Below are 16,336 nucleotides of genomic sequence, written 5' to 3' on the forward strand. Positions count from 1 at the left end.
TTCATTACAGCAATAATGCACATTTATTTTGAAAGCTTTATTTTATACACATCTACATATTTACAAAAGGGATTCAGAGTTAATCTTTCAAACATCGCGAGTACAATCTCCATGTGACAGGAAATGTAGACCAAAACATTTTAACACACAAAATGAGTCACTACCATACGCTTACATGTACATACTAACATGCACAAAAGGCAAACACGCAGTCCAAACCATCTCACCAACATACAAATTTAACAAGAAGCACACAAAGCATACCACGGTTGTGCGACACATCTCACACAAATTCACACCAACACTTGCACAGTAAAAAAAGGACACTCAAACACATCCACCAATACTCGAAGTTGGAGATCAGTCGGAGTCATCCTTGTCTCCATCGTCATCATCCAACTCTTGCATCACCTCGCTCTGGTACCGGTCCCAGGATCTCCGACTGTACGAGTGCTCCTCTTCCCAGTACCCTTCAGGATGAGAACGGCAAAATTAGGTTCCGGAGAGAAACTAGTAACGCAACTATCCTTAATATGGGAGCTTTGATAATCATTGCGTGAAGCTTTTGTGAACATTGTACAATGAAAAAAGTACTAGCCTACCTCCATAGCGCTCCTCTCTGTCGCTGCCATCCTCACCATCTTCATCTGGGTAGTCATTCCTCCAGTTCCCCTCTTCATTCTCATCATCCTCATCCTCATACACTTCTTCCTCATTCACCACCAAGTCAGGCACCTGGAAAACCAAGACATCAAGGTTATTCCTCCTGCACCATTTTATGATATTCAGATACTAACCTCATCCCAGGCTCAATTTCTACCGCAAATAGAGCCTGGAAACAGTGCAACAAAGTGGGCCTTGAATTGAAAGTGGCATGGGTTAAAATCGAGGTGAGAGAGGGCCTGCTACATCTATTAGAATTTTAAAAAGTTATAAACGCAACCATAGTTTTGGGAAGCCCAATTGATTCTGAGTTTGGGCACAGTTTGAAAACTCTCCCATTTCACTTTCTTGTTTAGCCTAAAATCACTTTTAATGCTTGCACTTTGAAATCCCCAATGTAGAGGGGAGGTTCTGAGGGTTCTGCTAGATGGTGGCGACAGATCAGCTAATGAAATCCAGCTGGAATTCTTCCCATTCCTGCCATAGGCTCCATTCAAGTCCCTTTCTGAGGCGCTGTGAAACCAGACAGTTTGAAAGAGAGAGAGTCGGCTGGAGGACGAGATTAGTCAGATACCACAGCGGTTTACCAAATCAATTATGCAGGTACAATTGAGATTGGTCTAGGTGTTAGGCTAAGTTATCTGCATGGCTGTGAATGGTCATACTTGTATAATGAATGTTCATTGCATTTGAGTATTGTGTTCTGATCCTTACCAACTCTCCCTCGTCTAAGTAGGGCCTAACAGACAGGATGTCCTGGATCCAGCCTGCTGTGACTGTTTCCTGGTAGTAAAGGTCATACACGTAGTCGTCCTCCCGTTCACGATGCTCAACACCCACACCCTCTCCAGACACACTCAGCTTCTCACGGATCATCTTCATCGAGTTACACAGGATAGTCTCTGGGTCAGGGGTCAGCAACTGGGAAACAGAGTGCAGTCACACAATAAGCATCAAATTCAAGCCATCCAAATATTAGGCCTGTGTGTCAGTGGCAGGTAGGCTACAATCTGGATCAACTGAATTCATCATATGGGAACTGTTGGCACTGACACGTTTACATAGGATATCCTGGTTTTAAGAAGGTTTCCCCAGCTCTAGCTAAGCCTTAGGGAGCCCAGCTCACACTTACCTTGCTAGAAGCTTTGTCATGGTCCCCATCTTCCTGGATAATGTCAAACACCTGAACTTCACCCAGGCTCCAGGCATTTTTGCCTGGCTCCTCCTCTGTGGGCTCTGGCTGCGTTGAGGGGGGCTGTTCTGCAGGCAGCCCTGCTCGATGGCTGGAGAGGATCCTGTATCGCTCCTCCCGCCTGGTGCTCCACTTAGCGCTCCGTAGATCTCCCACAATCCTCTGGGAGCTGCCTGCAGAGGGGCGCAGGGCATGGGCCATACGGGGGCGGGTCAGTGCTTCACGAACATGTGTCTGGACCGGGGCATCCTGAGAATAGTGACAAAGTTGGGAAACAGTTATCCTAACAAAGAGGGTTGAGAGACTAAGACTAGCAGTGCATTACATTAAATATTCACTAAATTAACTTAGCTAATAGAACTGTTTGAGTGCTAAGAACACATTACGATTGTTTTATTTACAATGTAGAAGAAATAGGTCATAGAAACTAGCTACCTAGCTATGACTGACTGACTTTCAGGACCATGACCACAGAAGTCATCTGCCAAAAAAAGTTATTTTCTACCCAAACAACAGGTGTTGCGAAGGATTATTTCCTCATAGCTAGATAGCTATACAAATTAATATTGTCCCATGGTCTTGAAAGGGCATGTGTACAAAAGGCAGGTACACCAGATAATGGTGCTGTGAAGTTAACGTGATCTAGAACGTAGGCAGGCTGGCTGGCTAGCTAGTTTGCTAACGATAGCTATCTGTGTTGTTAGCCAGCTAACGTTAGCTAGCTTGCTAATCAACACAAAGCGAGCTAGCCAGTTTGCTAAGTAAGGATGACTTGAGCTGGAGAGAAAATCTAATTTAGATAGTTAACTAGCAATAAACATAACGTTCGTTAACCAGCTGATAAGCTAACCATAGTTAGTTAGCTAAACAGCAGACTCGAGTGTCTTGCGCAGCACCAGCCGATTGTGTCCAGCGCCCACGAGACACCGTGGTTTGACAGCGGCCCATACCTGTGATGCTACGGTCGCCACGAGTTTGAAGACTGAATTCTCAACCTCTGTATCATTGGGCTCAGGCACAGATTCCCCAGCGGTCTGGGATGTGGTCTCTGGTCGAATACGTTTACAGGCAAGCAGCAACGCATCGGCAGGGTCAGTTCCTCTCTTTCTTTTCACCCGGAGAATAGTGGTGCTTGGATCCATGGCTACTGCTCCAACTGGCGCTACCGTAACTAGCTAGCTATAGTCGCACTTGTGAAAGAGGAGACAGGGTTCTTCTTCTTCTTCTTACACTATTGTATCTTCTTCGATGAGGTTTAACGGCGGTTGGCATCCAATACATGTTGCATTACCGCCACCTACTAGACTGGAGTATAATTCCATTACATTTAAAATAAATCATCACAAAATAAATAAATCAACATACGCCCTTCCATCTAACCCTACACCACAACCTACATTTTCTGCGACTTACGTTCCATGCAGTACAGTTGATAACCATTACTATAAATGCTAAAAATCCAATCCTACTGAAACATACACTACCGTTCAAAAGTTTTGGGTCACTTAGAAATGTCCTTGTTTTTGAAAGAAAAGCATTTTTTTGTTTGTTAATTAAAATAACATAAAATTAATCAGAAATATAGTGTAGACATTGTTAATGTTGTTAATGACTATTGTAACTGGAAACGGCAGATTGTTTTGATGGAATATCTACATAGGCGTACAGAGGCCCATTATCAGCAACCATCACTCCTGTTTTCCAATGGCACATTGTGTTAGCTAATCCAAGTTTTTACATTTTAAAAGGCTAATTGATCATTAGAAAACCATTTTGCAATTATGTTAGCACAGCTGAAAACTGACGTTCTGATTAAAGAAGCAATACAACTGGCCTTCTTTAGACTAGTTGAGTATCTGGAACATCAGCATTTGTGGGTTCGATTACAGGCTCAAAATGGCCAGAAACAATGAACTTTCTTCTGAAACTCATCAGTCTATTCTTGTTCTGATAAATGAAGGCTATTCCATGCGATAAATTGCCAAGAAACTGAAAATCTAGTACAACGCTGTGTACTGTACTACACCCTTCACAGAACAGCACAAACAGGCTCTAACCAGAAAAGAAAGAGGAGTGGAAGGCCCCGGTACACAACTGAGCAAGAGGACAAGTACATTAGAGTGTCTAGTTTGAGAAACAGACGCCCTCACAAGTCCTCAACTGGCAGCTTCATTAAATAGTACCCGCAAAACACCAGTCTCAACGTCAACAGTGAAGAGGCGATTCCGGGATGCTGGCCTTCTGGACCAAAAGAAGCACCCACTTTCTCTGGACAGAAGAAATACAGAAAATCATCACAAGTCCACTTCGAGCAACCTTCACCGGTTTAACAGTACCCAAATTATTTTCTACCCAGCCTGAGACTACATTTGGTCGGCCTCTTTCTCCAAAATGTCACTCCCACCGGGCCAGAATCATCCTTTGCATGACCATCGGGGCCCGGACTCGGAGGTCTTCAACACACCTGCCACCACAGGTAATTCATTCTCACTCTCGTCAGGTTCAATTTCTGAGCCATCAGAGACAGCAGAATATGGTTTATATTTGGCGCCATTCTTCCTCAACACACATCTTTACACTACACTCACCTCTTCTCTTTCTTCCTTGCTGTCCATAACCACACCTATCTGTTCACCACGCTCTTGCTACAATAAATTACATTACATTAAAGTTCAAAGTGACATTCTATGTATCATTAAACCGTTGGGGAAAAGGCTGAATCATAGGTTAGATAGCATTGGTAAATTATTTTAATGAAACAATAAGAAAACATTCAATTGTTCAATTATCTGATTAACACCACAACACCATTTTATCCAGTAGATAGGCTGTGTGCTAATGGCTATTTGCTCCATGTGTCACACTTTATGTGTCATATCATAAATGTCATGTTTACACCAGGGGTGAAAGTAAAGCGGTACGGTCTGGCGTCCACAAAATAAACGGTGGGGTTACGCTGTACCGGTAAAATATGAGCCTATCACAATAATTGAAATCAAAATGTTAAAAAAAAACTGGAGCCTACAATACTATGTTTTATTATTACCGCATGTCAGAGGCAGGAACATGTTGCGAATGGAAATGAAAACAGGTGGTAGGTGTCACGACACCGACTGATGGTGGCGCCCCTCCTCGGCCGGGCGGAGCTCGGCGGTCGTCGTTGCCGGCCTACTAGCTGCCATCGATCCTTTTTTGTTTCACTTTCTGTTGGTTAGGTCTAGGTAGGCACGCACCTGTTTTGGGTTAGTCATTAGTAGGGGGGGGTTATTTAGTTTAGCGTAGGATGTCTGTGTTTGTGCGTGATTGTGTTTCTTGTCCGGTTTATGTGCTTGAGGAACGTGTGCTGGTTTTCCTCTGCCTGTGGTTGGTTTCGTTGTGTTCACCACCGCAGAAGTATTTAAGGGCTACGTCCCTATATTTTTGGCGACCACATCCATTTTCTTGAATAAAGAAGTGTGGTCAAGAACTCTCTGTCTCCTGCGCCTGACTCTACCTCTCCTGCTTTTTTTGAGCCAGCCCGTGACAGTAGGCATATGCTCCAAAATGTAATGTGGTTCGACGAAAAGAAACACTGAAATTATGCCAAGGCAGAGATGAGTGGCCGACACCGAGATGCACGCAGACAGCAGTGGACGCATACATTCTGGCCTAATTACAAACGCCATGTCATTACACTTTTTGGTGTTTTGTGTAACAGCTGTCTCTTTCCATTCAACACTGTTTGGAGGCTGGAAATATATTGCGAGTGGGTGAACGTGCATGGGTAGCCTAGTAAAGGAGCCCTTGTTTGACAATCAGATGGAAACATAATGACTGGTTGTGTTATGCCATAATAAAAGGTCATACATTTTAAAAGTTACATGTCAAATCTTTACGACTAGGCCCAGAGAGATGCTATTGAAGGGATTATATATGTCATTCTATGAATCGGCCCATACATTTTATTTCTCGGTATAAGAGGTCTGTACCGGGAAGAAATTAATTAGACTTTCACCTCTGGTTTAAACTCAGTGTATGCATGTGTAGAATGGGACGTGGTCTGCAAACACTACTAAAGGTATGCTGGAATGTGTTGCACGTCCCACAGTATCAGTTGAGGTTTGTCTCCATCATCTTTTGACTGGAAGAGTCTTTCACAGAGGGGCGCTCTGGGCGGCCATTATGTAAAAAGGCAAGAAACCACAGGAACAAGAAGACACCTGTAGGAGGGATTGAAAAGCAAAAAATCAGTCAGCGATCACTCAGATTTAAAGCAGTCAATCATATATCTTTCCTTAGAGAGGTTGTATATGATAGGATATTGACCTTGGAAGCAGTTGAATATACTGAAGAGGTATAGTCCAGGGAGAGAAAGGGGGCCGTAGGTGCAGAACGCCAGCCCCCATGGTACTCCTAGCACACAGCTGAGCCCCAGGACCGTGGCCCAGTCCTTCCACATCCTACCCTTCCCTCTCTGCCCCCAAAGCTTCACCACCACCACACCTAGCATGGCTGTGTTGAAGAGGAAGACCAGGCCCAAGTATCCACTCACTGTGACGTAGCTGACCACCACTCCATGGCTGTCTGGAGCGCTGCTTATCCAACATCTGCAGTTAGACAAGAGTCCATTTGACCCTTTGTTTGTTTTCATGGCTATATATATATTTAAATATTAACTTTCTGTCACAAAATACTGTGAATTGAACCTCACATGTCTGTTGATGAGCCATTATTGGCCCCCTTCATGTAGAAGCTATGTCTTCCGTAGACTCCTGAGAAACCACAGGCCACCACAGTCACAGTGGGTATGCCTGGAATCAAAGAACGCTTTTAGACTATACATTGTATGGTGTAGAATATCACTCAACTGTCAAAGAAAAAAAATACTTATGAGTGAAACTTTTGATCTCACCCCATCCAAACAGGCTCAGTTTGAGCAGGTATTTCCTGACATAGATGTTGAAGACGCGGACTAGCAGCATGTAGAGATTGAAGCCTTCAATGGCCAACCAGGTGAAGGTGGACAGGAGAGCCCAGTGCAGCATCAACCCAAAGGCCAGACAGACACGTCCCTCAGCCCCATCGGCCTCATGCCACACCCACCACTCGCTCAAGAGGTAGGAGAGGTGCAGAAACAGGAGCGCTCCTGTCAGATGCATATGAATACCTATTGACTGTTCAGAACTCCCCTTCCTATTGGGACAGAAAACAAAAGGCTCAGGCCCACAGAGATGTTTATATAATGTATAGCATTTATGCTCTGTTTCTGTCATCAGGCCTTTGTCTGTGGACAGATTAAAATGGCTAAAGTGAGTTCTCTTGCTTACCTCTACTTTGAATTTTATTGCTTAATATTTTTGACACATACGTTTGTGAATGTCTACTATTGTGTAGCTGCATTGTGGATGGTTTAACTACTCTGTTTATGTTCAAGGAAGAGAGAATGCATACCTAAGACATGTGTACATGACAAGGCTTACTGTGGTGAAAACCACAGAGAATGATGAACCAATGTAGGAGATGTAGCCGAGGACGGCGGCATTCACAGGGTCTACCGACAACTTTGAGTTCTGTCAGTGGGAAAATAGGATAAGGAATCAAGAGTATGTAACCAGCTAGGACTGACCATACACAAATTATGTCATTATTAAAGTGATAGTACACCCAAATTAACGTTTTGGCGTTGGTGGTACAAATCCAATGCAAGTCAATGGTACCTATTAGCAATTTTCGCACTTCATGTCCAAATTATCCTAAAGTATCTACAATTGATTGCACAGCGCAATTAAGTTACTTAGATGATTTGGACATGAAGTGCAAAATATGATAATATCTGTATCATTGCCTTGCATTGGATTTGAGCCAAAAATGCTAAAACATAAGCATTTGGAAAACATGGCCAGGTTAACCAACCAAAGCATGGATTGCAGTCATACTTTGTCGATGGACTGCTTATAGAGTAAAGAAATCATTATGACATTTTGTAATTTGGGTGAAGTATCCCTTTAAAGTGAGCGTTTTGAAGACTTCTATATCAGTCTTTGCATGTATTACACAGCTATGATTTGTATAGAGTTATTCAAATAATTAAAGTAATGGTCTATTTAAACAACTGTAGCACGTATTTACCACAAGCACAGCAAAGAAGCTGAGATGGTTACAGCTGCACACAAACTCTCCGCGAATGAGGGTGGTATTACAACCCTCTGAGCTCCAGTCCCCTGCAGACAGAAAAGTCCCAAATGTCACAACCACACACACACAAACACCCCCCCCCCCCCCCCCCCCCCCCCACACACACACACACAAACACCCACACACACAGGAAAAGAACATGGTAGTTCACAGCAGTGGTTCAACCACTAAAAGATGAGTCAAGACATAGCCCCCACCTTCGCCTTTATTAATTTCTGAGTCCTCCCAGGAAACACAAGTCCCTCTCTCAGTCTGAAACAAAGGCATTGTAAAACACACAGTGTGTAAAATGTATAGTTACTTCATTGAAGTATAGACTAGACTAATATTTGTTTTAGATGCACAGTCACAGTCTTATTCGTCCAATTAGTGTCTAAAGTTCAAATGGCCTCCATTCCACAGTTGATCCATTCACCCACCACATTTGTGTTTCTGAAGGCGATTCTGACAGGCTGGTCAAGGTCACTCACACCGTGGTCCCCCACCCTCACAGCCAGCACAGACTGCCTTAGGACCTCCCCTGATCTATAGCCTCGAACTGGACCAAGCTGTTGGCGACATTGGAGGAAAGTGCAACAGAAAGCAGTAACAGAGGAGCAAATGTCATTCAGAGGTCAAATGTGCCTTTTACTTTCATAAAATCCTTCCTCAAGGGAAACATTTGTATTTAACAACTTCATGATACTAAATCATATACTCATTGTTTTACTGTAGTGATAAATTGTATACCTGATATGGCAGCAATGATACGATTTTGTCCATTACCATTGGTTGGTTTCAGCTAAAACTAAGAATAGCCTATGAGTCAGTTACCAACCTTGAATAGAGAGCTGTTGAGTACAGCCACAGTAATGTGCACATAGTCAGTGGTATGAGAGTCGTTTCTCTTGCTTCTCTGGAGGGCATGTGCAGGGATGTGCACTCTGTGTCCAGAATCCATGCCCGCTTCTGCCTATGGTGGAATTATTAATGGACATTTACATTTTGAGTGCAACATATCCATCGGAAATACCAAAAATTGCAATATGCAACAATAAAAAAACCAGGAGATTAGGCTGTATCTGAAGTCTTTGTTGCTGCACCCCGGTATATATGACTGAACCAGAAAGTTGTGAGATCAACAGCAATGAATTCATGATCTCACCTTATTGGATGAGTTGACAGACCATCTGTAGAAGTTTGGGATGGGTATTCTGGTCCTTTGAATGCATCTTGAAATTCTGTCCTCATAACACCTACCAAAAACACAAATCATCTTACACGATTTGACCCCTTTCTTATATTCAACTTAATCAATCTAATACATGGATATCAAATGGATATCAAATCCCGTGTAGATCAGTTGGTAGAGCATGGTGCTTGCAACGCCAGGGTCGTGAGTTTGTTTCCCACAGGTGACCAGTATGTCAAATTACAAACTGGTGTAAGTTGCTCTGGATGAGAGCGCTAAATAACTAAAATGTCAACTTAATGGACATTCCCATATGGACTAGCTAGATGTTTAACTGTGTAGCTAAAATGATAAACAGGTACTGACTTTCTTCGTAATATCCATGGCAAGTTAAAATCCCCTTACAATAGGGGATAAGGATAGGTGCAGGACTTTTATAGGAGTACCTGGTCCATGGCTCTTCCTGGTGAAGACAATCTTCAAGAGCATCTTTACAGTTTGGAAGATGGACTGAAAACGTTATTGACAAGGTTAGCCATTGTAGTGCATGTATCACTCTGAAAATGACTAAAAGCCATATAAGGTACCAATGCTTCATTTCAAGACAACCACATTAAAACAACCAGATGAAAATCTACTGTAGGCACTCTAGCACTAAAGCCATTGCAGGTGACAAAAACTCAGTGGGGACCACATCAGTCAGGGGTGGTAAACCCTGGTCCTCGAGAGTCGCAGTGAGTGCAAGATTTTTTTCAGCCCAGTTGAGACACACCTGGTTGAACTAATCACGTACATTTAACAGACCTTGATTAGGTATCTTATTTGAATATGACAGCTCTCCAGGCCAGGGTTGTCCACCCCAGATATAAGTAATGCACTTGAATATTTAACTGGTCAACCCATTTTCACTGATGTCCATGAATGTCCAAACATGTTTACATAACCTTGACCTATACTCATCCACACGTGCCATCCATTTTAACACTTAGTCAACACATAGAAACAAAACAGGAGCTTACCACTGGTACTCAGGGTTGCAGGGATGCATATAAATATGAGAGTTAAATAACTGGTCTTCATCGCTCTCTCCCTCTTTTAGTCTGTCTTCTTTGTTGATCTTTGCTTGTGTGTTGATGTTTCCTGATTTCATATCATCACCACAATTGGAGAGGGGGTTGGACATATTTGTACATGCAGGAAGTTGATTTCTTATTCAAATTCGACAGAGTATACTGTAGGCTGTGCCATTTCAAAACTGGATGAATACAAGTAGGCTATTGTAAACACAGCATGTAATGAATACAACACTTTTATTGGTGGTTGATTCAATTTGTAAACATACAACATACAATTTATGAAAAATCAACAAGAATACCACAATAAAACTTAAAAGCATATTTCCTTTGTAGTCGTTTTTTTTTGGGGGGGGGGGGTGGTGTTTGAGGGGTTAATGTTAGGTAAATTAATATATTAAAATAATTTCAGTTAGAATCAGAAACAAATCTTAGATGGTGGCATTTCTCTGATACGGATTTCATCGTCACAACATCTCTCAGACTCATTCTGCCACTCACCAGAAAATTACTAGAAAAGAGGATGTCTCTGTTTCACAATCATAAGGAAATGGCCAAACGAGTGTATTTGAGAACCTACTGCTCACAGTGAGAAACTTTCTGCAGTAGTTATATACTGCTCAAAAAAATAAAAGGAACACTTAAACAACACATCCTAGATCTGAATGAAAGAAATAATCTTATTAAATACTTTTTTCTTTACATAGTTGAATGTGCTGACAACAAAATCACACAAAAATAATCAATGGAAATCCAATTTATCAACCCATGGAGGATTTGGATTTGGAGTCACACTCAAAATTAAAGTGGAAAACCACACTACAGGCTGATCCAACTTTGATGTAATGTCCTTAAAACAAGTCAAAATGAGGCTCAGTAGTGTGTGTGGCCTCCACGTGCCTGTATGACCTCCCTACAACGCCTGGGCATGCTCCTGATGAGGTGCCGGATGGTCTCCTGAGGGATCTCCTCCCAGACCTGGACTAAAGCATCCGCCAACTCCTGGACAGTCTGTGGTGCAACGTGGCGTTGGTGGATGGAGCGAGACATGATGTCCCAGATGTGCTCAATTGGATTCAGGTCTGGGGAACGGGCGGGCCAGTCCATAGCATCAATGCCTTCCTCTTGCAGGAACTGCTGACACACTCCAGCCACATGAGGTCTAGCATTGTCTTGCATTAGGAGGACCCCAGGGCCAACCGCACCAGCATATGGTCTCACAAGGGGTCTGAGGATCTCATCTCGGTACCTAATGGCAGTCAGGCTACCTCTGCGAGCACATGGAGGGCTGTGCGGCCCCCCAAAGAAATGCCACCCCACACCATGACTGACCCACCGCCAAACCGGTCATGCTGAAGGATGTTGCAGGCAGCAGAACGTTCTCCACGGCATCTCCAGACTCTGTCACGTGCTCAGTGTGAACCTGCTTTCATCTGTGAAGAGCACAGGGCGCCAGTGGCGAATTTGCCAATCTTGGTGTTCTCTGGCAAATGCCAAACGTCCTGCACGGTGTTGGGCTGTAAGCACAACCCCCACCTGTGGACGTCGGGCCCTCATACCACCCTCATGGAGTCTGTTTCTGACCGTTTGAGCAGACGCATGCACATTTGTGGCCTGCTGGAGGTCATTTTGCAGGGCTCTGGCAGTGCTTCTCCTGCTCCTCCTTGCACAAAGGCGGAGGTAGCGGTCCTGCTGCTGGGTTGTTGCCCTCCTACGGCCACCTCCACGTCTCCTGATGTACTGCCCTGTCTCCTGGTAGCGCCTCCATGCTCTGGACATTACGCTGACAGACACAGCAAACCTTCTTGCCACAGCTCGCATTGATGTGCCATCCTGGATGAGCTGCACTACCTGAGCTACTTGTGTGGGTTGTAGACTCCGTCTCATGCTACCACTAGAGTGAAAGCACCGCCAGCATTCAAAAGTGACCAAAACATCAGCCAGGAAGCATAGGAACTGAGAAGTGGTCTGTGGTCCCCACCTGCAGAACCACTCCTTCATTGGGGGTGTCTTGCTAATTGCCTATAATTTCCACCTGTTGTCTATTCCATTTGCACAACAGCATGTGACATGTATTGTCAATCAGTGTTGCTTCCTAAGTGGATAGTTTGATTTCACAGAAGTGTGATTGACTTGGAGTTACATTGTGTTGTTTAAGTGTTCCCTTCATTTTTTTGAGCAGTGTATTATTTCAAATGTAAAAAAACATGACCAGATTGCAGCACACTTTCCATAGTTGGTTAGGCTGTGGAAATGCAAGGGATAGATTGTGAAACTAATAATGACGAGTCTGTGTGAAAAGGTCTAGCACATAAGAGTGCTTTGTCTCAACGTGTATTATGTGGGCTTTATCCTAAAATTCAGAAAAACCAAGGTTACAGTTTGGTTGATAATCATAAACAACATACACTTCGAATTAAATTATTATCTCAAAGCACTTTCCCAATAAATACATTGGAATGATACAGAAGAAAATAAAACACAATTTTTTTTTATTTTTTATTTATTTAACTAGACAAGTCAGTTAAGAACAAATTATTATTTACAATGACGGCCTACCAAAAGGCAAAAGGCCTCCTGCGGGGATGGGGGCTGGGATTTAAAAAAATGAATAAATATAAATACAGGTGTAACGGTTGTCTTCATGAATGGACCAAGGCGCAGCAGGTATGTGAATACTCATGGTTCTTTTATTACCAAAAAAAGAGTAAAGCATCCACTTGAAAAAAACAATGACGGTGACAACAGTAGCAGTTTTACAGGCTATACACGCAGTGTAAAAACAACTACCCACAAACCCAAGTGACAAACATACTCCTACATATATGACTCCCAATCAGGAACAACGATCCCCAGCTGTTCCTGATTAGGAGCCACAAGACCAACACAGAACACAAGACTGCCACGTCCTGACCCCAAAACTACAACAACAGCTCCATCTGCTGGTCAGGACGTGACAACAGGACAAAACACACATCACGACAAGAGAGACAACACAACACTACATAAAGAGAGACCTAAGACAACAACATAGCAAGGCGGCAACACATGACAACACAGCATGGTAGCAACACAACATCGTACAAACATTATTGGGCACAGACAACAGCACAAAAGGCAAGAAGGTAGAGACAACAATACATCACGCAAAGCAGCCACAACTGTCAGTAAGAGTGTCCATGATTGAGTCTTTGAACGAAGAGATTGAGATAAAACTGTCCAGTTTGAGTGTTTGTTGCAGCTCGATCCAGTCGCCTGCTGCAGTGAACTGTTTGCAAGACCCAGGGATGTGTGTCCTTTGGGGATCTTTAACAGAATGTGGCTGTTGTATGTGGATGATGAGGGCTGCAGTAGATATCTCAGATAGGGGGGAGTGTGGCCTAAGAGGGTTTTATAAATAAGCATCAACCAGTGGGTCTTGCAACGTGTATACAGAGATGACCAGTTTACAGAGGAGTATAGAGTGCAGTGATGTGTCCTATAAGGAGCATTAGTGGCAAATCTGATGGCCGAATGGTAAAGAACATCTAGCTGCTCGAGAGAGCACCCTCACCTGCTGATTTATAAATTATGTCTCTGTAATCTAGCATGGGTAGGATGGTCATCTGAATCAGGGTTAGTTTGGCAGCTGCGGTGAAAGAAGAGCGATTACGATAGAGGAAACCAAGTCTAGATTTGCCTCTTAGATGGCAAGGGGAATGATATTTGTGAAAGAGAAAGAAAGAGACAATGCACATGCCATTAGACACAAAGCAAAAACTCCCCTTGCCATCTAAGTAGATATGAGTGATCTCCATTGTGGACATCGTTTACTGGTCGGGGTTGTTGCCAGGATACATCTCCTCCTTGGGTTTGGCTGTAGAGGTGTTCAGAGCTGCTGATGTGATCTTGTTTTTCGCCACGTCGTCCCTGTCTTTCCTGGCAGTGCCACAGATCCATAGGAATATAAAGAATCCTTAGAGAGAGAAACACAGACAGATCATCACCCAGACTCCACCCACATAGGTGCTCAATAATAGGTGCTTTCAAGCTATTCAAAATCATGGGGCTGGTCATAGGGCCAATTTTCTCTACCTGTCACTCCTCTCCCTTTGTACATAATCTTATTTGATCTCCACTCTCTTCCCTTCCACCCCTCTACATCAGCTTTACTATCTCTTTCTGTCCCTGTCTTTCATGATGTTCCCTGGGTCACCTTGGAGGGAGTTGAAAATGCTGAACAGGTAGAGGATGGGAAGGTTGACATAGCCGTAGCTGAAGAAGGCCAGGCCCCAGGTGATGCCCAGCAGGCAGGTCAGACCCAGGACAGTGCAGATGTCCTTCCAGGCCAGGCTTGCCTTCCCAGGCTTGCCCTTACTGCCATAGCACTGCAGCTGGCAGATCTGGGTGGTCACCATTAACAGAATGCCAGAGTTAAAGACAAAGATGAGAGCGAAGTAGGCCAGGTTCATACCGTAGAAGAAGGGGACGTCCATGATCCAGCAGCTGCAGCAGAATGATTTTAAATGCAGTGACACAGTGATTAAACAGAGATTCTATTGGACAAACTGCATCTGGTCTTTACCAAACACATGATCATAATCACCTTGTCCTTAACGTTCACCTATTGATCTTCACATTAGGAGCTATACTGTACATTGGGCCACCTCTGAAATTGTATTGATATAAAGTGAACATTCAAAAAGAGAAAGATAACATTTACTCACATTGTATTTGTCTGGTTAGTGTATGCCATAGTAATTTTTGTAGGTCCATATAATGGTTTGATATCCTTGACTGCCAATGAAACTCCCACAATGATACCAGGGACTCCTGAACAGTGCACACACAGTATGAGTGTATTCACATATCTGACCACAGTTTCATGTATGCAATGTCTTGTTCCACTGTATCTCTCAGCTGAACGAGCATGTTTATAACTGATTCACTTACCCCAGCCAATGACAGACAGCTTGGCTATATAGTGTCGGTAGTAAGTGTTGAACACCTTGACCAGGAGGAGATACAGGTGGACAGCTTCAATGGCCATCCAGGTGAAACAGCTGAGGAGGCTGTAATGAATGGCCGCCGCAATGAAGATACACACGCCCCTGATGCCCAGGTTGGCCACCCACTCATTGAGCAGGAAAGAGGTGTTGAGCAGAAACAAAGCCCCGCTCAGTGACACGTGGATGCTGTTGGCGTTGTCCCCCCTGGAGTTCCTAAAGGAAGGGTACAACAGTATCAGACAGCTGATATAACAGGGTGGATATATGACTAGTATGGGTGCAGTCATCTATACACACGCAGGGATAACTACAAGGGCCGTGCTGAAATAGGCACGGGATACAATATACAGCAGAAGTGATCCAATTAAAAATTGAGAAAGAAGGGAAAGGTGGGCACGCAGCATTCTGGTGAGGTGGGGTCACATACGTGGTAATGACGTAGGTGAGGAAGGATATGGCGGAGAAGAAGGCAGACAAGCCACAGCCAATGTAGCTGATGTAAGACAAGACCCGCCAGTGCACACTGCCAATAGATAGGTCAGCGATCTGGAGGGGATAAGAACGGATAAGGCATGACGACTAACACCAGATGACATTTGTGATAGAATGATGTAGATAGATCAATGGATTTGATATGAATAGATCACCAGCAGCACGGCAAACGGGGTAGCGTGGTTACAGATACACTCCACCACGCTGTCGTTGATCTTAGTAACACATCCATCCGTTTTCCAAAAGACAGTGTCTGGGAGGCTTATGTTCCCTTTTTGGAAGAGAGTAACCTTTTTAGTCATTCACAAATGCAGTCAGTAGGTGTACAGCTTATATTTCCATATGAAACAACAACAAAATGTTATGCAAAGGACTGTGGTATGCAAAGGACTGTAGTTGTATGCAAACACTGTTTCCGTAGGCATACGTACTACAACAGAAATAAACCCACCATATTCATTGAAATATTGACATGACAGGCTGTAATTCACCTGTAGAGAAAAAACCACTGATATGGTAATGCAATAATAGAATCAACTGTGAACTACAGTGAGAAACAAAAGTATTGGGACAGTGACACATT

The 16,336-nt window shown here is 43.6% G+C and overlaps 3 protein-coding genes across 4 annotated transcripts; all 3 read right to left on the reverse strand.

The window, feature by feature from the left end:
- Positions 1–22: 22 nt before the first annotated feature.
- s7a6o (SLC7A6OS) lies at positions 23–3,099 on the reverse strand. Of its 2 annotated transcripts, none has more exons than XM_014126558.3 (5): positions 2,806–3,094; positions 1,796–2,104; positions 1,378–1,584; positions 603–735; positions 23–470 (listed from the first exon to the last, which is right to left on the reverse strand). In XM_014126558.3, the coding sequence occupies exons 1-5, from the start codon at positions 2,995–2,997 to the stop codon at positions 361–363; spliced, it is 951 nt and encodes a 316-aa protein (XP_013982033.1). In that variant the 5' UTR covers positions 2,998–3,094; the 3' UTR covers positions 23–360.
- A 1,483-nt stretch (positions 3,100–4,582) lies between these two features.
- On the reverse strand, positions 4,583–10,392 carry LOC106562050 (adhesion G-protein coupled receptor G1). Its single transcript, XM_014126590.2, has 12 exons — positions 10,220–10,392; positions 9,647–9,710; positions 9,174–9,264; positions 8,847–8,981; positions 8,449–8,577; positions 8,227–8,281; positions 7,964–8,055; positions 7,286–7,404; positions 6,747–7,027; positions 6,546–6,645; positions 6,161–6,441; positions 4,583–6,054 (listed from the first exon to the last, which is right to left on the reverse strand). Exons 1-12 carry the CDS (start codon positions 10,278–10,280, stop codon positions 5,945–5,947), a joined length of 1,518 nt encoding a protein of 505 aa, XP_013982065.1. The 5' UTR covers positions 10,281–10,392; the 3' UTR covers positions 4,583–5,944.
- Positions 10,393–12,850: 2,458 nt separating this feature from the next.
- Positions 12,851–15,080, reverse strand: LOC106562069 (adhesion G-protein coupled receptor G2). The gene is made up of 2 exons (XM_082957599.1): positions 14,469–15,080; positions 12,851–14,228 (listed from the first exon to the last, which is right to left on the reverse strand). The coding sequence occupies exons 1-2, from the start codon at positions 14,746–14,748 to the stop codon at positions 14,083–14,085; spliced, it is 426 nt and encodes a 141-aa protein (XP_082813725.1). The 5' UTR covers positions 14,749–15,080; the 3' UTR covers positions 12,851–14,082.
- Between the last annotated feature and the right edge of the window lie 1,256 nt (positions 15,081–16,336).

Source organism: Salmo salar, chromosome 11 (assembly GCF_965601325.2).
Source record: "Salmo salar chromosome 11, fSalSal1, whole genome shotgun sequence".
NCBI lineage: Eukaryota > Metazoa > Chordata > Actinopteri > Salmoniformes > Salmonidae > Salmo > Salmo salar.